At 43.8% G+C, this 23809-nt stretch overlaps 1 protein-coding gene across 1 annotated transcript; it reads left to right on the top strand.

The window, feature by feature from the left end:
• The first annotated feature begins 997 nt into the window (after nt 1-997).
• LOC142054632 (ovostatin-like) lies at nt 998-23809 on the top strand. Its single transcript, XM_075087472.1, is given in 22 exon segments — nt 998-1009; nt 4876-5025; nt 5630-5800; nt 6404-6536; nt 7892-7979; nt 8710-8938; nt 9546-9672; nt 10920-11041; nt 11698-11749; nt 12045-12128; nt 13060-13236; nt 13548-13629; nt 14516-14672; nt 15143-15217; nt 16528-16693; nt 17302-17522; nt 17965-18180; nt 18321-18445; nt 18640-18730; nt 20538-20609; nt 21872-21974; nt 22964-23809. Coding segments are annotated over 22 exon segments (2706 nt in total). The 3' UTR covers nt 23017-23809.

Below are 23809 nucleotides of genomic sequence, written 5' to 3'. Positions count from 1 at the left end.
TGCTTCGTGACTGCTTGTCTGTGTGCCTCATGCCACACCCATGGCCACTAGTCCTGATTCCTGGCAGTCCCAGGATGGCCAGGGATGTCATTTGAAGAGCTGTGCATGACTACTCCTTGATTACTGGGTAATCATCCCCAGATTATTAAAACTGTAATCACTGTTTATAATTATGTTATTCCTGCACATCTTGTAAGGGCAGGTTGGCACTGTTGTCCAAGAGACCCAGGGGAAGATTCTACAGCTGCAGCATCACCTCTGTACCTGCTCTGCTTTAGAATGTGGTTGGAGGGCCTCTTTCTCCTCTGTGCAGGAGAGTCCTGAATTATGTGACAGGACTCATTCTTGTGTTCCCTCAGGAACTGCTCTTTTATTTCCTCTTATTCAGCCTGAACAAGGGTCAGAAGGCTGCAACAGAGCAGTGTAATCCAGGATTATAGTGAATATATATCTAGTGTTTACAGTAGCAAGGGGAAATCACATAGTCCCGGTGTCACTGTGGTGACAAAGGTTTATTCCTTCAGATTCAGGATGTCCTTTTACTGTCTCACTCTTGCCAGAGGGATTCTGAATTTGGTAGTCTCTTTTTCCATGGCAGCCCAGTCCCCAAGCAGACTGACTGTAGACTGGAAGATGACACAGCCCAGTTGTCAGGATCTTCAGATTTTCCTTCCATTGTCAGTGACCCAAAGCATTTGCTTTCAGCACTGATCAAACTGTATTCACTGCTTCAAGAGAGCAATGATTTGTTCCTATCAGATTCAGGCACACTGAAAATTAGAGCAATTACTAATCTAACAAAGTGAAGGGTTTGGGTCTTGTTTATACAATTAAAAGCACTTCTACTAAAAATAAAGATTCATACAATAAAATGCAGACTTGGGCCACACCTAGACTTATTCTCTTATTCTAGCTATTGTTGAAAATGTCTTTCTGAAGTGTTTCTCAGCTACAAAAAAGTAAAGCTCCTCCTTAGTGATAAGCTGCCTGTAGAGACATGGCTTTAGAGGTAAGTAAAAGTAAAGGTTAAAAGTAAAACTAAAAAGTAACAGCTCACTTCTCAGCATAAAGCCTCTCTATGTTCAGTTATGCAGTTACATGTGAGGGTTCCCTAGGAATACAAATTATATTTCAAGGCATTTATTTGCTAATTTAAGGAACTTTTTTTTTTTTTATTGTGGCCTTATTTTTAGCAACTCAGCAGGTGGGAGTGCTAATAAATTCCTAAGATTTACACTGGTGAACAGAGAGAGATTGGGACACTGGTGCTTCTGCTCATCTTCCTTTCCTCTCAGGAAAGAACCTGAATTATGAGTTTACACAGAGTAGTTTTCAAGTAATGTAACATACTTTTAAGTTCTGTTCATGCCTTCAGCCTCCTCTCTACCGAAATTTCTTCCCTAATCAGACAGTAGACAGACCCCTCCACTTGTGCTTGAATCTTTAAATCTACTTTATAATGGACACCTTGCAAAAGATACTTAGGGAGAGCACAATGTGGCAGCCCAACAGAGGTGAAATTGCTGCAGCTCCTTGCCCCCATGTGCAACCAGTAACAAGGCCGAGTATGTCATACCCAGGATGCACACACACACTACAGATATACATACACACATGGCCGCTACACAGACCTATGCAGACACACAGAGCACTCCCATGAACACAAACATCACCATCTCCTCTCCTTTTTTCCTCCCTGGCTGAGCAGGATAGAGGTCCACTAATGTGAAATATATATGCATACGTATCTGTACAATGTGGATCCCGTCACCAGCTGGGCTCTTGCAAACCAGAATATTATCAGGTCAAGTAAAACAGATAGATGATGCTCTCCATGGCTTGAATGTATATACAAAGAGAGATACAATTCCAAAATTAACTTTGGAACTTGAAATTAACTTTTGATCCAATTCTGGCCTTTGGTTCCAGATCTCACTGGCGGAAAGTAGCTTCTTGTTCTTGTAAGAATGAAAACATCCAGCTTCCAACATCAGATGAATATCAGCGTTGGGCTGCTGTTGTTACTTAGGGAAGGGAGCTACTCATCATATTGCTGCTGCTGTCATGAATCAGCTGTGGTGCAGCCCAGTGCTCCTCTAACATCAGGTCCCAACTACAGACTGACTAAGAAAGAGCATTGTGGTAATTGAAGCATGGAAATGGGAATACGCTTTACACTATATTTAACAGCTTTTGATCAAGATCCTTGACTGCGCTCTGTTTCAGTTTCCCAGGCTATAGGCTGAATTTTCCCACTTAGACAACAAAATTAGGATGACCTGTATTACGCTTTGGAGCTTGCATGTCTTTTGGAGTGGCATTTCCCACTGAGGTCATTGTTGGTCACCACACAGCAGGCAGACCTGCAGAGCTCAGATTACTCAGTATGAGCTGCAGGTTTTCAGGTTAGCAACAGGAGAGTGACTTCACTGAGGGATGTAAATAGATTCCCCGCACTGCTGCAGAAAAAACTACCCTTCCTGAATATCGCACATCATGCTTCCACATTTCCTGCTGTCAGAAGGAGCCAACAGAGACAGTAACTTTATTGATAAATGCATCACCTTTAGGGAAGGATCTCTGATCAAACCACGTGATGCTAAATATCCTGTGTCCAACAGTTTAGGGCTCTAGAACAGATTGGAGGGGCTGGATTGCACAGTATTAGGCTCAGGTCTTCTCTGTAAATGCAGAAGTAACATGAGGGCTTTGCTGCAGTCCACAAGATCCATGTGGTCTCAAGCTGCACCAGAAGAGGTTTAGATTGGCTATTAGGAAAAAATTCTGTAATGAAAGAGTGGTCAGGCATTGTAACATGCTGCCCAGAGAGGTGGTGGAGTCACCATCCCTGGAGGTGTTCAAAAAATGTGTAGACATGGCACTTCAGGGCATGGTTTAGGAGGCAAGGTGGTGTTGGGTTGATGGATGGACCTGATGATCCTAGAGGTCATTTCCAACCTTAATGATTCTATGAGTCTAAGGTTAAGTGCCGTGTGTCTTGTGATGCACAATGGAGGCATGTGGGTGTGATGGCAAGTGCAAAGCCTACTGACAAAGCAAAAAGAGGACCTACCATAATCTGGTCCAATCCATCATGACTATCAGTAGTGCTCCCTGCCATGAATTTTCTCCAGAACTGTACCTAGGTTTCTTCCTGGAAGGAACAGGTTGGTTCATTCCAAAATACTTCCCTGTGGTGAACTGACATCCATACAGAGTCGACAAACTAGGAAGCAGGCCATGGGATCCAAGTGATCTGATAGTGCAGGTAACACCCAGAGGTGACATGTTAGCTGAAGGGGCAGGGGACAACCATGTGAGCTGTACCTGTGGCAGTGGTGTTGCATGACGGTACACTCACAAGTCTATGGGGCCGGATGGCATCCACCCAAGAGTACTGAGGGAGCTGGCAGAACAGCTTACCACGCCACTCTCCATCATTTATCAGCAGTCCTGGTTAACAGGGGAGATCCCAGATGACTGGAGGCTTGCCAATGTGAGGCCCATCTGCAAAAAGGGCTGGAAGGAGGATCCAGGGAACTACAGACCTGTCAGACTGACCCTGGTAACAGGGAAGGTGGTGGAATGGTTCATCTTAAGTGCTCAGTGTTGGGGCGATTCTTGTTTAATATCTTTATCATTGATCTGGATGACGGGATTGAGTGCACCCTCAGTAAGTTTGCAGACAATACCAAGTTGAGTGGGATTGTTGATCTGCACAAGAGTAGGAAGGCTCTGCAGGCAGATCTGGACAGGCTGGATTGATGGCTTGTGGCCAATTATGTAAGGTTTAACAAGGCCAAGTGCTGAGTCCTGCATTTTGGTCACAAAAACCCCATGCAATGCTACGGGCTTGGGGAAAAGTGGCTGGAAAGCTGCCTGGCGGAGAAGGACCTGGGGGTGTTGGTTGACAGCCAGCTGAACATGAGCCAGCAGTGTGCCCAAGTGTCAAAGAAGGCCAACAGCATCCTGGCTTGTACCAGGAATAGTGTGGCCAGCAGGAGCAGGGAAGTGATTGTGCCCCTGTACTTGGCACTGGTGAAGCCACACCTTGAATACTGTGTTCAGTTTCAGGCCCCTCAGTACAAGAAGGACACTGAGATGCTGGAGCGTGTCCAGAGAAGGGCAACGAAGCTGGTGAAGGGTCTGGAGAACAAGTCTTATGAGGAGAGGCTGAGGGAATCAGGGTTGTTTAGTCTGGAGAAGAGAAGGCTGAGGGGAGACCTTATTGCTCTCTACAACTGCCTGAAAGGAGGTTGTAGTGAGGTGGGTGTTGGTCCCTTCTCCCATGTCACTAGCGATAGAACGAGATAAAATGGTTTCATGCTGCATCAGGGGAAGTTTAGATTGTTTATTAGGAAAAAATTCTTTAATGAAATACTGGTCAGGCACTCAAACAGGCTGCCCAGAGAGGTGGTGGAGTCACCATCCCTGGAGGTATTCAAAATACATGTAGACATGGCAATTTGGGACATGATTTAGGAGGAATGGTAGTCTTGGGTTTCATGGTTGGACTTGATGATCTTAGAGGTCTTTTCCAACCATAATGAGTCAATGATTCTAAGGGTTGAAGGGTTGTAAACCTTTAGGACCTTTAGGAACGGAAAAGGTACAGATGTGCCTGTGAACATGAGGACCTGTCCCTGGAATTGGCACGTATGCTTGAACTCAAACTAAATTCTCAATGGAGCGGAGAAAGGGAGGTGACTAGGTTGTGGATTTTTACACAAGTGGCATTCAGAAGGGCCAAGTAGCAGTAGGGCCTTTGCCCCACAGAGAGTAGACTGAGTGCTGGTGGAAGGTGAGATTTAGATCTATATGCCAAGCTGATTCTCCTCATTTCTGTGTGGTTGTCTTGGATTTATTAATTTCCAGGTCCAGCTTGAGTTCTCTGAAGAGCAGGGTCTCCCTGGCTCTAAAGTTGGTCTCCACCTTGAAGCTGCTGCCAACTCCTACTGTGCCCTGAGAGCTGTAGATCAGAGTGTCCTTCTTCTTCAGCCTGAGCGAGAGTTATCTGCTGAGAGCGTAAGCCACGTCCCCAGGCCTGTGCTCTTTTGACATAGTGACATCCAGAATGACATTCCAATTACCATTTTTCCCTTGGAAACAGACTCAGTCTCACTGATTGAAGAATGCTCTATGGCTTATACACTTGAAAGACAGAATTTGATAGTGGAACATTTACTTTTGGTAAACATGGAAGTGTAAGACATGTCCTAAGAATATGCCTAATGTAAATCCTTGAAAGCAGAGTTCCTCCTGGGGAAAGATTATGTCAAAATCTCATTCTATGACTCAAACAGGCCTTGGGCTCAGAACAAAAGCGGTACATGTCACCTAGTATCTTGCTGGACTCCAGCCTCCTCTCTGCATAACTCAGGAGTATATCTCCATGCTTTTTGCTCAAGTTCACCCCACAAAGCCATTGTGGCTCAGAATGAGGTGGGTAGAGTCCAGTCCTTCTTGCGTATCACCAGCCAACTTGCTTATTCGTCTCCTGGTAGGCATCACCAGGCAAACCCACCAGTCTATGGGATTGCTCAGGGGCCACCATAAGCTTTGAATATATGTAATTTTGCACCTGCCTGGGACTTTCCTTGTGCTTACACTAGTCATCCTCACCTCCCAGGTGTACTACCAACTTCGTGTGAGTGATTTATATGGCTATTATTACAATGGCCTCAACCTGGAAGATGACAAGCCAGAGAGGTGTACTCCAATCAAAACCACCTTTTTTGATGGCTTGTACTACGAAGCTGTGAATGTCAGTCGTGATGGTGATGTCTACAGGATTTTCAGGGTATGTGCTCTGTGTGGTTCTGTAAGTGGGCAGTATTCCAGAATGCACATTAGCATTAAACTTTCTCAGGTGGTGGTTCTCAGTGCTAAGAGCAGGCAGCTGATTCTGATTCTGTCTCTGATCACCTAGTTTCTGCCTTCTCATCCTACTCAGTTGCTGCTCCTCAGGAAGACTGCGAGTCACTCTTAGGTGTATTCGCTGGGATCCTGCCCATGCTTGAGTAGGTATGTCCTAAGCTGGACCATCGCCTTGGCTCATGACCTCAGGCATTCCTAGTAAAGATCTGAGCATTCCTAGCAAAGATCCGAGCCCGTGATGCAGGCCGCTTAGTTCCTGATGCACTTGCCTCCACTCCCTGCTGGTCCCATGGCTTAAGACCTAACACAAGCCCCGTCGTTACAGCTCTTCACAGAACGCCAGGTGTCACTGCTCCATAAGAAAGACATAGAGCTCAGAGTGGAAGAGTTGTGACTTTCAGGGTTGAAAGGGTGGCATGTGAGGAGGGAGGAGAGAGATGAGCTATGATAACCCAGGTGGGAGAAGAGGCACGTGCTGGTGGCTAACGCATGCCCTGAGTGACATGATTGATTCTTTCACATTCAGGATATGGGCCTGAAGGTTTTCACCAATTCTGTGCTACGGAAGCCAGTTCTGTGCAATGAAGACAAATCAGATATGGAAGATTACCCAGTCTATTTGGAACATGGTTTCACCCCTGTCAATGTCTATGGCACAGGTAAAGGAAAGTTCATACTGTATCTCCACTTCCAGCCTGCCCGGTCTTCAAAACTATTGCCTGCATAAAATAAGCAGGTTGAGGGTTTTGGGGGGAATAGGTTTATGCATCCCAATTTGCCTCTAGTAATCTCTTTCTGACAGTCCTTGCAGTAGAGTCAATTCTCTCTCACGTAGGTACAGGGTGCATACAGGAAAGACAGGGAACTCTGGGATGCTACTTCTTTCATAAACTGATATTACTTTTTCAGGGTTTTCCAGGTCAGAACCTTTCACCAAATCACAATTCAATTAAGTATTTAAAAGGAATTGCCAGTGCAGAAAAATAATGTCAATTCCCAACGTTTAGAGTTCACGCTGCACTTAACATCCTTAGCACATAGTCTCCAAAGCATTAATAGATCAGCAGGAGTTACAGTTATCTTTCTGCAAGTCAGATTGCTCAGCAAATGAGCAAAAGTAGCAGTCATAAGTTGCCACAAGGAAAATTGCTGTTCAACACTAGGAAAAGTTCTTCCCCATGAGAGCTGTTCTCCGCTGGAATAGGTTCTCCAGAAGGTTTTGGAATCTCCGTTGCTGCAGGTTTTCAAAACTGAGCTGGACAAGACCCTTGAGCAACATGAGCTGACTTTGAAGTTAGTCCTACTTCAGGGCGATTGCACTAGAGAACTCTGGAGGTTCCGTCCAACTTAGATTTTTTTTTCAATGATTCTGTCGTTATATGATCCTAAGTCCAGCAAAATAAGAAAGTATTGTTATTTCCATTATATGTCTAGGAAATCTGAGGTACCTCCGTGCTAAATGAGCTGTTGGACATCACAACTGGGTCCATGGAAAAACTGGAAAGAGGCCTTGGTTCCTCATATTAGACCTGTAGTTTGACTAGATGAACAAAAGCAGTTTTCCAATAGACTGGATATTCAGCACCACTTTTAACTACTGAGCAGGGTAAAAATGGCTGAGTTCTCAGGGAGGTTTGTAAAGAATTATAAGCTTTGGTGACAATACTGGCTGCTGTTCCCCATTTGCAAATCAAAGAGAGCTAGTGGTAGAGGACAGGGAACGTGCCTTTCTAACTGGATGATGAGACCTTTCAGTATGAAATAAAGTGAAATGTCTTGTGAAATAGCTAATTTTTCTAGTATTTTCCCATGGGAAAAGAGAATATATAAGGAACTGTTTCTTCTCGTACCCTACATCTGTTAGAATTTTCCTTTTTTATGTGAAAAAGAATGGGAAAAAGCTCAGATGGAACACCTAGTGTTCATTTATGGTGCTGAGCATGCCTGACAGCAGTTCAGGTTCTTCTGGCCTGACCTCTCTAATATTATACTTTAACCATGCACAATCTTCTAGATGAGTCAAGGATTCTTGCTGGGGGTGGTGTTAACACTGTTCGGAAATTTTTCCCCGAGACCTGGATTTGGGATCTGGTTCATACTGAGTAAGTATTTTTATCTTCACTTCTTAGCTCTCACGTAGATCTTTGAGTTGGTACATGTTGCCAAAATGAATTCTGGGAAGAAGCCATGGAACATACGACTGCTTTGTAGGTGCAGATCTCCTTTTCCCATATCGCTCAATGAGTGTTGAGCTCCCAAACTTGTACGCAGTGTCAAACGTACCTGAACAGTGAATGACGTCTGCTCTGTGCTCTGCCCCTATCTTTCTGATGGGGAGAAAGAATAAGGGCTAAGAGTAAAATAAGAGTATTTGTTCAAGAGAGAGCAGGAACAAAACTTGTTTTTTTTCATTTATTTTTTTTTTAATTCAGCAGCAGAAAACGCAGGGTTTTTTGTTTTTCTTTCCAGGCTATCATAGCATCTACAATGAGTATATCTCCATCTTAACTATGCATCTGGGGGTTGTTCTAGAACATTAATCCAAATTTATTGGTTCTATTCTGTATGTTTGGGTGAGATGGTATTTAAAGAAATGGTATTTCTGATTTTAAAAAGTTGAGTATTCTTCCCAGCCCAGCGCTTTTTACCATGTAGTTCACCAGCACCTTCATCTTTACTTCCAGCTTTATAATATTTTTTAAAATATGGAGATGTATCTTGCAGAAAGTGAGATGAAAACAGAAGTACTAACTCAAGCAGGGAGCCTGTTCTATAATTTGCCTTGAAAATGCCAAAGATAATTTCTCATTCTGTTTTTCTTATTTTCCTCAGTTCCAGGGGAGAGGTCAATGTCTTTTACAGCATTCCTGACACCATCACAGAATGGAAAGCCAGTGCTTTCTGCGTGCAGGATGATGCTGGATTTGGCATCTCCTCACCTGTTTCACTGACAGCATTCCAACCATTCTTTGTGGATCTCACCTTGCCATACTCTGTCATTCGAGGGGAAAAATTTAATTTAATAGCCAACGTCTTCAACTACCTCAACAAATGCATCCAGGTATATCAAGTTCCCCTTTACTTCCTATATGGCTTGTCTTTTTCCCAGAGATCCCAATGTTCTCCTGCATCAGGCATCAGAAATGCAGAAATAAGTGTTTAACTTACGCTTTAGCCTGACACATTACTCTCTCACCCTTTCTCCCTGGACACCCCCACCCCCACCCCCCCGTGTCATAACATTAGGGAAATGTGGCTGATGATCACTGTGGCTGGTCCATGGAAGGTAAGAACTTGCTCCTCATCTGTACATAATTTAGTTCTTCATTTTGCTCCTGAAGGAGGAATTTGAGCAGAGTGTATGGGTACAGTGCTGTGCAAAACACAATGCATACTGAGTATGTGGTATGTAGCAGTAACTCATAAGAAGACTTCACTAATGAGCACAGACACCTTGGTGTACTTCTGTCAAAAACAGACACTAACAGTGGGCAGAAAAGAGACAGGCTTGCCGCTTCCCCAGAGAAATGCTCCATCCTTCTGTCCTGGTACCATCCCACAGATTCAGATGACAAATAGCTTCTCCAGCAAGTCTCTCTTGCCCTGCAGCCTGACTTCAGGAGCAGCCTGCTTAATTTGTAATCTTTCTCCTTCTTTCTTTGTCTCAGATCAGTGCCGTACTGGCAACATCGGGTGACTACAAGGCAGAAATCCTTTCACCAGAGGGCAACACAGCAAGGGTGTGTGCCAATGAAAGAAAAACGTATATTTGGGCTGTTAGCCCTCACAAACTTGGTAGGTTTGTCTTTTCATCACCTTGATATACCCCTTTTGATCTTTCTGCCTCTGTCACTCCCAGCATTTAATGCAGATCCATAATCCACAGGGCAGGCAGTTCTGGACAGCTCCACTAATTGCTCCACAAATTTAGTATTCGACCTCTGCTATACTTTCCTTAGATGCACTGAATGAGCAATGAATTATTTCAGCGTTTTACCTCTTCTAGTTTCAGTAGTCCATTTCCTGTCTGTTTTAGGAAGAACTCTTCACTTGCCACATTATGTATGAAATACTGGCAGGATTTCATGTACCTGCGATCATTCAGCTGACAGTTTTGCACTTAACCAACTCTATTCACTGAGAATAAAACTTGCTACTAATTTTGGACTGGATTCTCAATGGGCAAAAGGACATTGCTCCTCCCCGATTTTACAGCTGTGTTAATTCACACTGCCGTCATGTCAACATTGTTTTTTAAAAGAAGCAATTACAATGGCTTGCGTGTTTAGGTGCCCCAGAAGATGAAGAAAGAAAAACTTTTCATTAGCAAAGACTCTTCTCAAAATGAACCACAGGTGGACCTCTGCTTTAAAAGGTTCTTTCTAAAACCCTGTAGTCGGTATGACTAATTTCTTCAAACTCACTGAGAAAGATGCAAAGTTATAGTGAGATGAAAATGGGATACGCAGCAAAATAATACTCCAGAGCTGAAAAAAAAGAAAGCTGCTGCCTCCCCCTGGTAACTCTGATAATAATGCATTTTGTTCCAAGTAAAAAACTCCTTTGGATTTCCAGTTTGCAATGATTGCAGGGGTGAAGTGAGCAACACCTGCAAAGCTGCCCACTTCAGGGTTGCTTCTCAGTGCTGCAGCAGCACTGAGGCTACTCCTCAGTGTTGTCCCTCAGCCAACAAATTCCATCTGAAGGAGAGAGGCAGCAGAGCTATAACTATTGCAACGTTGCCCTAGGCCAGAGAAAACTCAGCCCAAGGCTAAGAAGAGGTGGAAACTGATAGTACCATCAGCTTTTTGGCCAGGATCGCCCCCGTTTTGCTCCTCATGCTAGGGCCTCAGGCAACCACTCCTTGCCACTAGCAGACAGATGTGGAGCCTATATGAAATGTGTTTCTACTGAGCTGAGCTGCCTTCAGAGAGAATACATTCCTCAGCAGTCCGTCAGGCTGGGAGAGTCAGTGAAGACCAGGGGTAACTGCAGACGTTGGAGATAACTTTCTTTTCTTGGGCTGGTGGGTGGCTTTTCAGGTGAGGTGAAATTCACAGTTACTGCTGAGGCCAAACTGAATACCAGAGGTACTGGAAACAGCACATCCCCAGAAGAGGAGACAATTCGCAGGGACACCCTGGTTCAAACCCTCCTTGTTGAGGTACAGTAGTAAATCCGCATGTGCTTTCTGCCTTATGGAAACTGCAATTCCTGCAGCTGTGGCTTAGAAGCAGTTAGCTAGTGTGAGGAGGCAAGGCAGCTGACACACACGGAGCTGTGTACAGTAGGCTTCTCCACGTGAAATGAGAGTGTAAATCACATCCACTGTCCTCCTGCCACTGTCTTCTTCCTGCGACCACGAGCATATATGCCCTGACACCCCACGGGTGTCAGCAGAGATGTAGCCAGAAGGGAGGAGATTCCACACCTTACCTATAAGTGTCTTTAGCCTGTGACTCTAACACTGGGGAGGGGGTTGGAGGGCAGATATAAGAGGAAAATAATGTATCCTGAGCATCATAAGGCAGCAGCTGCATAGTATTAGTTGGACAGAGTCCCTCTCAGAGGCTGGAAATGTCTATTTTATAACTGCTTTCTAAGAAGGAATGTACTCTGGACAGGGTGTTGGATAAAAGAAAGAGGGAGCCATGGGCCAAGAAGTATTCTAGTGGAGATAGCGTAGGACTGGGTGCAAGGGGTGCACCGTTTGGATAGCCACATCCACATGCTGTTTTCCGCTATTAAATAGTCACGGTTTCATGGTGATTTTCTACACTTTTTCTTCCTCTTTCTGACCGCTTCCCTGCAAACAAACAGCCTGAAGGTATTAAAAAGGAATTGACTCAGAGCTCCCTCGTCTGTACAAAAGGTAAGGCAACTTCATTCTTTCATTCCGTGGTGTCAGTGGAACTGCATCACTGTCCCGTAGGTTTTGTCCTACAAAACCAGAGGCCCTTCCAGGGGAAGAAAGAGGGTCTCGGGGTCAAGGTGCTGGGCTTCAATTCAGGATTTTCCGAGATACCTTTGACTCATTGGGCAAGCCTCTGCAGCATTTTCTTTACCCAGACTGCAGACCGTAGCAGTCACTGTAGTAATGCATACAAAGTGAAGGCTTCTGGAAAAAGATGATCTTAATAATTCTTGTTCTTACATTTTCTCATCAGGCATAACATTTTCTGAACCAGTGTCTCTCAGCCTGCCAAGAAACCTAGTGCAGGGATCAGCCAGAGCTTATTTTTCTGTCATTGGTAAGTTTAGTACTAAGACTAAAGCCAAAAGTAAATGGCATTTCTCTGGCGCTGCACCAAGTGCCATCACGTATACCTGTGCCAAACTAATGTAACGTTGAGGAAATACTTAATCCTGATTTTAGAGGAAACGTTTCCTACTTTGCAAAATGGAAGTGAAAGACAAAAGTTGCTCAGAATTCTCTCATATCAAAAAGGACAAAATCATCAAATTATTTCAACTTTCATTGCATTTCAGATTATAACTGCTGCATTAGCATATCCTGTTCTACATAGTAAAACAGTTAATTCCGCTGAAAAGTAAGATAAGGCAGGCTTCTGTGAAAAAAAAAGTTATTTTTGTTTCTTGGAAAGAAGACTTCAGAACTTTGCTGACTCCATAATTTCAAACTTATGTTTCTGCATAATGAAAGACGTTTGTCAGACCTAAGTTCCCATGGAATAAGACTTAAAGTCATTGTTAAGACTGACTGTTCTCTTCAGTGAGAATTTTCTGAGGTTCTGAACCCAGATTGTTTTCTAAACACAGTTGTTTTGCCTGGGTCAGTGTGAGGTGTGCAATACAGCCTGTGTAACCCATCAGCGTCATACCCCACACATGAACACACAAACCAGAAAGGAGGTTCTAAAGGGCAGGGAAGTCTAACCCTTCTAAGGGTTCATCGCTGTTTCTCAGAACCCATGCCAGCCAGTATTGGTGCTCAGATTTTTCTCAAATTCTTAGTTTGTCCCAGGTGTCCAGCATCCAAATAAAAAATATAAAATGGGGGCATTTCAGCCTTTCATCTAAGCTGTGTCTTTGGTTACTCTGATTAAGCTATACTAGTCATTGCTCTTGGGTTCATAATAAGGCAATATCAAGCAATGTATAAAGCTGCGTAATAAAATCATGTTTGAACTGAACTGACCTCTTATCTCTTTCCTTCTTCAGGAGACATTTTGGGTACAGCCCTGAGGAACATGGAGAACCTCCTCCATATGCCTTATGGCTGCGGAGAACAGAACATGGCCTTGTTCACACCCAACATCTATGCCTTGGATTATCTGAATAAGACTGGGCAGCTGACTGAAGAGATTAGGCTCAAGGGTACTGGGTATTTATCCACAGGTGAGAGGCTTTCACATTCTTCCATCTAATATTGTGATTGTGTGCACTGAACTCTCAGGTTCTACATGGTGAACACTCATCTCTGAATCCTGGCACCCCTTTTGTTGCATAGAGCAGGCAATGACGGCACCCCAAAGAAGCTTGTCATACTTCCCAAAGCAAAAGCAGCTAGAATTCATAGTGGCTGACATTATTCACAAGACATACACTACATAATAATAAATCCAAAAGTCTTACTGCTTCGCTTGGAGAAACAGCAGAGCTAGGCCTTTTCTGTGATTAGAAAATATGTCTTCTTTATTGTGTTTCAGGGTACCAAAAACAGCTATCATACAAACACTGGGATGGATCCTATAGCTCCTTTGGGACACGAGATGGGGAAGGGAGTGTATGGTAAGTGATGACACTGCCTGTTTCCCTAGCGCAGGAAATTTAGGCTTTGAAAAATCACCAAAGTATTAAGTGATTCTTATTTTTAATAGACTGAATGGACACAGCTCAATTAATTTGGATCCTCTAGTATAGAGGAGACTAATCAACTGAAGAGGATGCAACAAAGGGATGATGTGACTGGGGGATGGAGTATATAATGTTCAAGGGGAGGCTGAAGGAACTGTGTTTGTTCAGCCTATAGAAGAGGAGGCTACTGGGGAACTTGGGTAAATCCTTCCACTACCTAGATGGGGACTGGAGAAAAGACAGAGTCAGACTCCTGTCAGGGGTGCACAGAGTAAAGACAAGAGTTCGTCTCAGGTTGCAACAGGGAAAACTCCAACTGGGTAGAAGGAAAAATAAATATCTTCCCCAGGAGAAGGCTGCAGCACTGAGACAAATGCCCAGAGAGGATGTGGATGTCTCTGTCCCTGGAGATTTTCACAATGTGATCAGACAAGAGGCTGAGCAACCTGACAGAGTTTAAAGTTGGCCCTGGTTTAAACAGGTCGTTGGACTGGAGACTTCCAGTGGTTCCTTCCCACCTAGTTTATTTCATAATTTTATTAAGATTACAGTTGACTGTCATCAAGCATCAAGCTCTGCCTATACTTTACCCCTGCTCTGAAAAAATGGTTTTAGCACAGTAATGGAGAAACCTCAGGTCAGTTTTTAATACAAGGATTTTAACAACCTTATTTATTTAAAACTTACGAGACACTTATTTCTATTACCTCAGACATTATGGAGTTAATTGTATGTCATTTTCTATGCATATCCAGTTGCTGGTAAATCTTCTTAGTCTTGTTCACACCTTACCTGCTTCCTGTTTCTTGTTTACCTGCAGGCTCACTGCCTTTGTGTACAAATCATTTGCACAAGCCAGTCGCTACATCTACATTGATGACAATGTCCAGTCTCAAAGTTTGATCTGGCTGGCAAGCAAGCAGAAGTCAGATGGCTGCTTTGAAAATACTGGGTCACATTTCAACAATGCTTTGAAGGTAACTGAGACAAGTATAGTCCCAAACTTCCCGTCCTGGCATTGGGATTGGTTTGGGTCATTTCTGCCAGACAGCAGCTTATCACCGCACCCTTACTCTTCCCAGTACTATTCTCTCGTGTCTCTCATATACAAGCAGGGAACAATTCTTACGCCTGTTAGTGATGATGAGGTAGAAACAAGTACAACTTTCTGAGTCAGAAAACTCAGTTTTTATTTTCCACCACTGCATTATATGTTCAGCCACAGGCTATAATGTCCTTTATTGCATATGTGCAAAAACCAAGAAAATGCATGAAGTAACTTTGGCTTTATCCTGATTGAACTTGATCTTTCTTGTTCTTGTACACACAGGGAGACAGAAATTAATTCTGACCTCAAATCTAACTGGTATCTGAACTATGAAATAATTCCTGGTTTGTGTCTTTCGGACAACTGTACTGACCTGTTCTTTGCTTGTGTTTTCTTCAGGGTGGAGAAGAAGGTGAATACTCACTCACAGCCTATGTTGTGGCAGCGTTGCTGGAGGCTGGACACACTGCCGCAGTAGGTATTTGGTGCTGTTATGCCCTATTAGTCCAATCAGTCATTTGTCAAACAGTGCACAAGTCATAGTCCTCGCATCCGTATTCTTTAACAATGTAGTAAATACTGATGGTAGGACCATAGGGTCAGCTGAGGAAATCTGCTTCCAGAGCCCTGCAGTTGCCATAAGTATTTAATGAGTGTTACAAACCAGTTACGTATCCAGTCCTATGGATTAATTTGAAAAATCCCCGAGGAATCCAGTTGTATTAAACAATGGTAGTCTACGTAGGTGCAAAATCAAAACTGAATTTGCCCATCCAGAGTCCAGTTTGGAATTTTCTCTGAATTTCCCAGTCCAAAGTTCCAGCTATCCAAATCTTCAGTCCTATAAACTGTATCTGTCCTTGTCTCTCTATGGATCTCTCAGATCAAAGCAGCTGTGTTTCCATTTCCCTACGTAATTGTTAATAATGCAAGAAAACCATGAGCTGCTGGTTGGTAATACTTGCTAGGCATGGAGGAATGAGAGCCAAGTCCTGTTCCCTGTAATACACCTCCTGCATACCCTTGAGACCCTGGTTTGGTCCCCCCCTCCCCGATTTTTCAGTGCTTTGTAAAACAGGGAAGCTGAAAGTTGTTCCCAATCTGGCAAAAATGTTCTAGGCATGCTGAGTTTTGCACGTTCCTCAGATACTGTGCGGTAGGGCATCCTGAGAGTGGCAGGATAAAAACATTGTGCAGAATCAAATAGTTCTTCAGCAATATAAATTTAGTTCCCAATATCTTCATAAGAAGCTCCAAAATCTGGTGCCACATCTGTAAGTGAAGCTGCAGAGACAGGACATAGTAGTGTGCTGGTGATGTCTGAGATGAAGTAGAGCTCACAGAGATAGTCTGTAAGGCTAAAAGGGGTGAAGAGTTATCTTGAAAGCTATAACAAGCAAATGAGTAATAACACCCATCTGAGACAGCCTGCTTCATTATGAGGTCTCAATACACTTTATGTAGTTCTGCAAAAATCATCCACATTTCACAGATAAAGCAACCAAGAAATAAAAGATTCACCTGCATAAGATCATCTTGCAAGTCAGGAAAAGAACCAGTGCTCTTCTAGTCCGGCCATGCTGTCTCTAAATAAATGCAGAAAGAAGGCAGCACCACTGGCAGGGCATTTTTGACAGGATGCACACTACAGTGTGCCATGGATCGTGTATATTTTTAGCTTGGAGGGTCAGTAATGGCAACTTAAGCAGTAATGGAAGTATTTAAAGAGAAGCAGAGACACAAATGCAAGTACCTGACCACCCAACTCTGTTTTGCATTACTAGCATCCTGTCGTCCAGAGTGGTATGAACTGTTTGGAGACTGCATTTGGCAATGGGGTCCACAACACGTATAACCAGGCACTCTTTGCATATGCTTATGGCTTAGCTGGCAAAGAGAAAAGACGCCAATTCTTCCTTGAGAAGCTGGACAAGACAGCTACCAGAGATGGTAAGCGCTGTATGGCCACTTCAGCTGATGGAATGGCCTGTGGTATGATGTAAGCTATTCTGATGTGGAGTTTTCTCATTCATGCAGCTCCCTTCCCATTTCATGCCTACTTTGCTACCGAATGTATCTTATGAACTTCTCTGTCTGTCTCTTTTACCTTCACACAAGATTGCGCTGTGGCCTGATTTTCTTGGAGTTATGAAATAATGTAGGTGGGGAGAGACACCTGGAAGTCTCAGTCCAAGGTAGTGGAAGATTGTACCTATTCTCCCCATTAGTGTCCTCTTCTACGTGCCGAAAAAACCCAGCTCCCTTGGCTGTGTCATGTGCCGCAGTCCATGACTGCCTTAGCATCCTTCTGCTGCACCACCTTCACTTCAAGCCCTCTTTGACTTATACAGCCCCCTTTTATTAATTCCCTTTCCATCCCTTCCTGTCATCTTTTTCACCCTAGAACTAAAACTTACACAGTTCAAGACACTGATGGCTGCAAACCTTTTGGGTTAAGGCAGAGAGGGAATTGTACGCCTATTTCCCACGTGATACTGTAGTGGTTTAAGGGCAAGAGATTTTTCCATGCTTTTTACATCCCACTTTTCTGTTTTCAGGTGGTTTAGTTCATTGGCAGAGGGAAAATAAGCCACCAGCAGAAAATTTCCCTGTCTTGTACTCCCGTGCCCCTTCTGCTGAGATTGAAATGACCAGCTATGTGCTCCTGGCTTTGCTCAACAAAGCCAAACTCACTCCAGAAGATTTATCCTATATTTCTCGCATTGTGCGCTGGCTTGTCAAGCAACAGAACCCGTACGGCGGTTTCTCCTCCAGCCAGGTAACAACTAGGTGTGGTATAAAGAAAGCTTCTGGGAGCAGTCCAGCCTGCAAGCTGGATCTCCATAGTACGACGTATCTTCCTGACTGCATATTTGTTTGAATAATATTTGATAAATGGTGCTCGCATAAGTCTCCTTGTCAGGGCACACCATGCTCTTCATAGGCCGCTTCGTGCTTATTTTAGTTTTAGGAAATGGGAATTTACCTGAGATTCAAGTTAGCAGTAGACAGCAATCTCTGTTGACACAGCATTATCCCAGGTTTTGCAGGATAATTCAAATCCATTGCCCCAGAATTTGCTTGTCTCCTTAGCTCTTTGCAAAGTCCCCCTCCATTTATCAGCACTGACAGAGAGTGAGGGAAATAGGAGCTGTGCTAAGCTCATGCACCATCCCACAGCTGGGTATTTATCTAATTAGGGATCATGCTGTTCTTTTCAGGACACTGTTGTGGCTCTCCAAGCTTTAGCCCAGTAAGGATACCTCACCTTCTCTAAAAAAAATCTTAACACAGTCAAAGTCAACTTCATGGAGTTCCCCAGTAAGACTTTCCAGGTGAATGACAAGAACCGCTTCTTGCTGCAGCAGGCTTCCTTACCTGCTATTCCAGGGAATTACAGTGTGGAAGTGAAAGGCACTGGCTGTGTCTATCTGCAGGTAAGCAAGCTGGAAACTCAGCTCCACCCCTCTGAGAACTAAGCAGGGGGTCCTCAATACCTCGTTCCCCTCTATACCTCATGCCAAAGCCACAAAAGCCTCTAAATCCCTGACCATCTCACGCTTCCCATCTCTTTTAGACCACCATGAGATACAATGTCCATTTGCCGGAAAGAAATGCAGGATTTTCTCTCTCTGTACGGCCGGCCAACGTATCCTGTACAAGCAACTTCCCACCAAAGTTTGACCTTGTCCTCTCTGCCAGGTAACAACTTCTTATTGACCTACCCCCTTGCATTCACAGTTTGGTAATGCATCCAAGGAAGGATTTAAGTACGGGCAGTTAACTGCTACCGTGCAGCTGCAGGAAGAGAAACAGGGTCACTGGGAGCTGAAAGAGTCATCCACTGGTCTCCTCTCCATTTGCCAACCAGCCTAAGAGAACTTTTCTCATTTTAGTTACACAGGAAACCGCAAAGTCTCCAACATGGCCATTATTGATGTGAAGATGCTCTCAGGTTTTGTTCCTGTAAGATCTTCCCTGAAAAAGGTAAAGAACGGGAGCAAAGAGAATGGTAAACCCTGAAAACATAGGCAGTTGGTAAAAATAGTCTCAGATGAGCAAATTGAATGGGGATGGGAGTTCTGCAAAGTCCCTGGGTGCAGCCTTTGGTCACTTACTCTGTGTCTCAGACTCGTAGCTGTTCATCTGTTGAAGACAAATCTGTTAGGAGTTGCCAAATCCAGTAGCCCAACAGAGGTGAGACTGCTGCAGCTTCATATCTCCAGGTCCAGCTAACAGTAAGGCTGAGTGTGTATTCCCAATAGGCACACATACACACTATACATATATACATATATGCATATATACATATATATATGCACATATATACACAGCTGGCCACACAGATCAACAGGGACAGAAAAGACAGCACTTACACAGATACAGATAGCACAAATGGCTGAGCAGTCTGAAAGCTTGTTTGTGGAAAAGATAAGTAAATGTGTGTATATATCTATGGATACACATGCACCTATATGCATGCAGATACACGATGTGGATCCCTCTGGTAGTTGACTTCAGACACGCAGTCTGCCCAGTAACTGCCCCTGGATCCTTTTTCTACCTAGCTGCTGGCGCCTGGACGTACACACCCTTGAAGCCGCAGCCCCACTCCACCAGCTGGAAGTGAGCCCCCCAGCACCCACACATATGCATGATGGGTGCCTCCAGTAACCAACCTTAGACACGCAGTCTCTGCAGCAGCTGGGCTCGGATCCCCTGGTCTCCCATTTGCCTCACGCAGACACATACACACACGCATACAAATGAGTCTCCAAAACTTTATTGTCTCTCCAGTAACAGTCTTGGACCTCCTGATCCCTCCTGCAGCCAACTCAGATCCTCTGGTGTCTTCAATATTTGGCCCAGGCTTATGCCTGCTTCAGCAGGTGTCCCCAAGCCACTTAGCCTACTAGCCAGCTAGTCCAGCTTCATAGTCACCAGCGACCATGCACTGACACACCCACCCACACACAACAGGCACATTTAGCAAACAAAGAAAAAGTGGATATGGCTCTTCCTTTATTATCCAGAAATTTGGTCACAATGATGGCAATTCTGGGAAGAGCATTGATAAGCACTTCACTTCTGTTCCTAGTGCAATTTAAGTTCTGCAACTGGTGCGTTATCTTCAAGCCATGAGCCTTAATCTTCTGTAGATAAAAAGAAGGATGCGATTCGTCCTAGAGTCTACTCGGAGCTAGGGGCATTTATAACCACTCAGCATTCAGATCTGAATTTCATTTTTAACTAGAACTGTATGAAATTCATAACTTTGGAAGATTTTTCCACTGAGGTGCTGCACTATTTGGCATCTTACTCCTCTTTATATTGACTTTGTATTTACTTTATATCCTTCTAATGTGCTTTATATGTACTCCTCTTTATATGTATGGGGGAAAAATAGCTGTTTTTTAACATCTGGAATATTGTATTTCTGTGTATTTTTAGCGCAAAATCGTTTTTCTCATGCGCGTTTCTAAAACATTTTCAAACCTGTGCAGAAGTGCTTGTGTAGTTGTGAACTCTCACTGAAATGAGAGCACTCGAGTTAATGATAAAAGTCACACACAGCAAAGCTGACTAGCAAAACTCTTTTTCATTGTGGTTGGCTTGCACGCCTCATGTTATGAAAACACTGAACTTGCATTTCTTACTTTGGCCACGAGATGTCAGGGTGGCAACACAGGAGCGTGGCGGTCATTTTAAACACGTTTTGCTACGCCAGAGTTCTTTGTCAGTCTCCTTGGCAAGTCTCCTATGTTAACACTGCTATCATTTGCCTTATTTAAAGCTTCAGCACGAGAATTCTGCTGTGGATCACGTAGACATCAAGAACAACCACATCCTCTTCTACCTTCAGAAGGTAAGTTTGGGAAGCTTCTTTTTGGTTTTATTAAATTGGAAGTTTAAAGGAGACAAAAGAATAATCTCAGTCATAGCAGATTAGCAATATGCATGTCTTAAAGATGTGAAGGGACTTCACTCAGTCCAACATCAAACAGCCTACAGTGAAGCGATAGGTATTTTTTAGTACTTCTTGTGAAGAATGCTGTATGGTTAAATAACATTTCACAAACGTAGCTAAGTTGCATTTCCATATTGTAAACAAAGTCCCTGGTCTACATGATATTCTTCAGCCTCTAAGTGATGCTTCTTGTGAGTTGATCTGAGACTGTTTTACAGGGAGTCAGTATCTTCCCCTCCCTTTTAGAGAGATTTCTGTATGAAAAGAGTAGCCCTCCCACATCAAAGACATTAATAAAGGGAATGAGAGACGAGAAAGATGAAAATCTAAACACAAAGGATCTTAAAATACCAGAAAGGGAAGGGCAGAGGAAGCAAAACTAAATAGTAATATCTACTTCTCCAACACTAATTTTCATTAATTGGCCTCCGAGGGTCTAATAAGGAGCATTGGGGGTCAATATTGTGAATCCACAGAGAAGCTGAGATGTTGAGATGTGGAAAGTTCACCCGCAGAGCACCCGTGATGCAGAAAGTTCTCCAGAGCCCCTGTCCATGCCTCCATTCCTATAAAGAGCTCAGCAAGATAAAAACAAGGACAAAGGGAGAAGAGAGCAGTGGCACAGCCCCAGGCCTGCCGGAGAAACCATGAAGCTGAGGAGGATGAGCAGGGAGGAGAGTTTGGGACATTTGGCTGCAGGAGTGTGGAGTGAGGAACAAAACCACGGGGAAGGATGAGGGTCTGGAGTTCAATGTGTTGAAAGAGAGAAAAGCGGGGAGAAGACTCATAGGGATGCTGCAGGTCATTTTAGCTGGGAAAAGGCAAGGGAAGAAACTAACTGCAGCTTTCAGTGAGAGGATGAATGCCGATGTGCTGAAAGCCGCAGTAACCAGGGAATGGTTGGGGTAATTGGCAAAAGAAATATGAAGAGAGAGAAAGAAGAGAGCACGCAATTTTAGCAACAGAACATATTTAGCAACATCTTTTAAACAATCATCTGGTTTGACGTCAAGTTTACGATCTGGAGAGAGAATTGTACAATGGCGCTTTGTCATGCAGTCTGGCCCAGAAATGCACCTGTTCAACCTTAGCCTCAGGGATAGATATGAGGAAAAAAAGAAAAACAGTTCTGATGCATTTTCTTGTCTTGCCATTTCCAGGTCTCCAGGAAGGAAATCAGCTTCTCCTTCAGTGTGGAGCAAAGCCTGCCTGTCTCAGATATCAAACCAGTGCCAGTACATATGTACGATTACTATGAAACAGGTAGGTGACCTCGGTAGGCTGGAGCAAAACCTGTAAAATCAAAGCATTGATCTCAGCATTTGCAAGGTGTGGACAAGTGGATTTCCCCTTGCTCGGTCTGTGCAAGCTTCTCTTCACCTCTCTGCATTTGCTGCCTTTATTTCTCGGGAGAGACAAACAGAGAGTAAGCTAGCAGTTCTGCTGCTTTGGATTACTAGACTGCAAAGGATTTGCGGAAGCACAGTTTCTGCCCCCCTGTCTTTCATTTCTTGCTTCATTTCTACATAGAGCAGATTGGGAAGTTATACATCAGGAGTTGCTTCTTACAAACTCCATACAGAAAGAAGTGCGGTTCCACTTTCTTTCTACAGTTTGAACATGATGGTTAAAATCAATAGCTCAAAGGCAGCAGTGTTCCTGACTTCCCTGGTCTGGCTTATCTCGTATTTTTGTTTTATCTTGCCATAGTAGGCTGCAGTCAAAGAGCTGTTCCTTAGTGGAATTTAAAACTTAAGTAGGAGTGACAGTCCCACTGTCACTCAACAGGAGTTTAAGCACCTAACTAGAATATTAAGTGCCTGATCACCATTCTGAATCTGGTTTCAAGGAACTAGAATTGCATCAGACATTGCCCACTTTTGGAATTTATGTTATCCGATCTGTGGCTCAGGTTCCCCCCCACTTCCCTCAAGCTTGGCACAACCTTTGGGAACGGCACCCTAGAAGATGAGCAGCAGTATCCAGAGAATTGACCCTGGAGTGCATGTTCTGCTGCCTGATCCACATCCTGCAGGTCACAGCAATGATGTGTCCTGACAAACACGGTCAGAGAATTGCAGTGGGCTCTGGCTGTGCACCCCTGCAACTGGATGCCTTGACAACTGGAAGACTACCATGAAATCTAGCAAAGGTTTTCCAGTTCATAATGTGTTAACCACAGATGTACACGGACTGGGGTCAGAATGATTTCTCACTCTCATGCAAATGTCATCTTCCTTTCTCCTTTCCAGACGAATATGCCCTGGCAGAATACAAAGCACCCTGCTCCCCGCCTTCAGAGTGAAATCAGATACGTGCCAGAAGAGGTAATGGTTCAGGCGGTATCAGGCAAGCATTTGTAGAGTAAGAGGAGGATAAGAGACTTGGTTGTTTCTGGGAGGGCAATGAAAAGCACATAGAAGAATGAAGAATAAGCAAATCTCAAATTCCAGTAGATCAGATGGACCCATTGTGGCCTACGCTTCAAAAGAGCTTGGGGTCAGTGTGGATCAGAAACTCCAGATGAAGTGCTTTTCCTAACAAAGGAAATACTGTGCCATTGTTAACCCTGACCATCCATCTTTTTGGAAACGCATGACATATATTCCAGTGGGAGCTTTGTTTAAAGGTAAACTCCTGAAACAACTGTTCTTGGCCATACATTCCTCTTAAGAAATCCAAGATTAGGAGGATAATCTGCTGCTGCTGCTGCTTCTGTAGATTGTATTGGTTTTGGTCTTTCCATTTTTCCTGAAGGAAGATTCTGAAGAAATGGCTTTGAGCCTCACCTTTTTCAGTGATTGAACTGAACCATTCACAGATGTCAGAATTGTAGTCGCAGGGAGACAACTTTTACACAGTTTTTGCCTCTGTTTAGAAAGAAAGATTTTCTTCAGATTAACATCTCCTATTTTACTGCTCTTTGTAATAAAACCTTCTGATTGGCAATGCTATTTGTCCCAGTCTCCACTCCTTGTTGTATCTAGAACTGGGTGCTGTAACGTATTTCATAAGCTAAAATAATTCATGCCTTGGGCAGGTCAATCAATGACAATGGCATCCTGACATCAGTGACATCTGTGGCACAGACAGGATCG

This window comes from Phalacrocorax aristotelis, chromosome 1 (genome assembly GCF_949628215.1).
Source record: "Phalacrocorax aristotelis chromosome 1, bGulAri2.1, whole genome shotgun sequence".
Taxonomy (NCBI): domain Eukaryota; kingdom Metazoa; phylum Chordata; class Aves; order Suliformes; family Phalacrocoracidae; genus Phalacrocorax; species Phalacrocorax aristotelis.
This window is presented reverse-complemented; position numbering and strand designations above follow the sequence as displayed.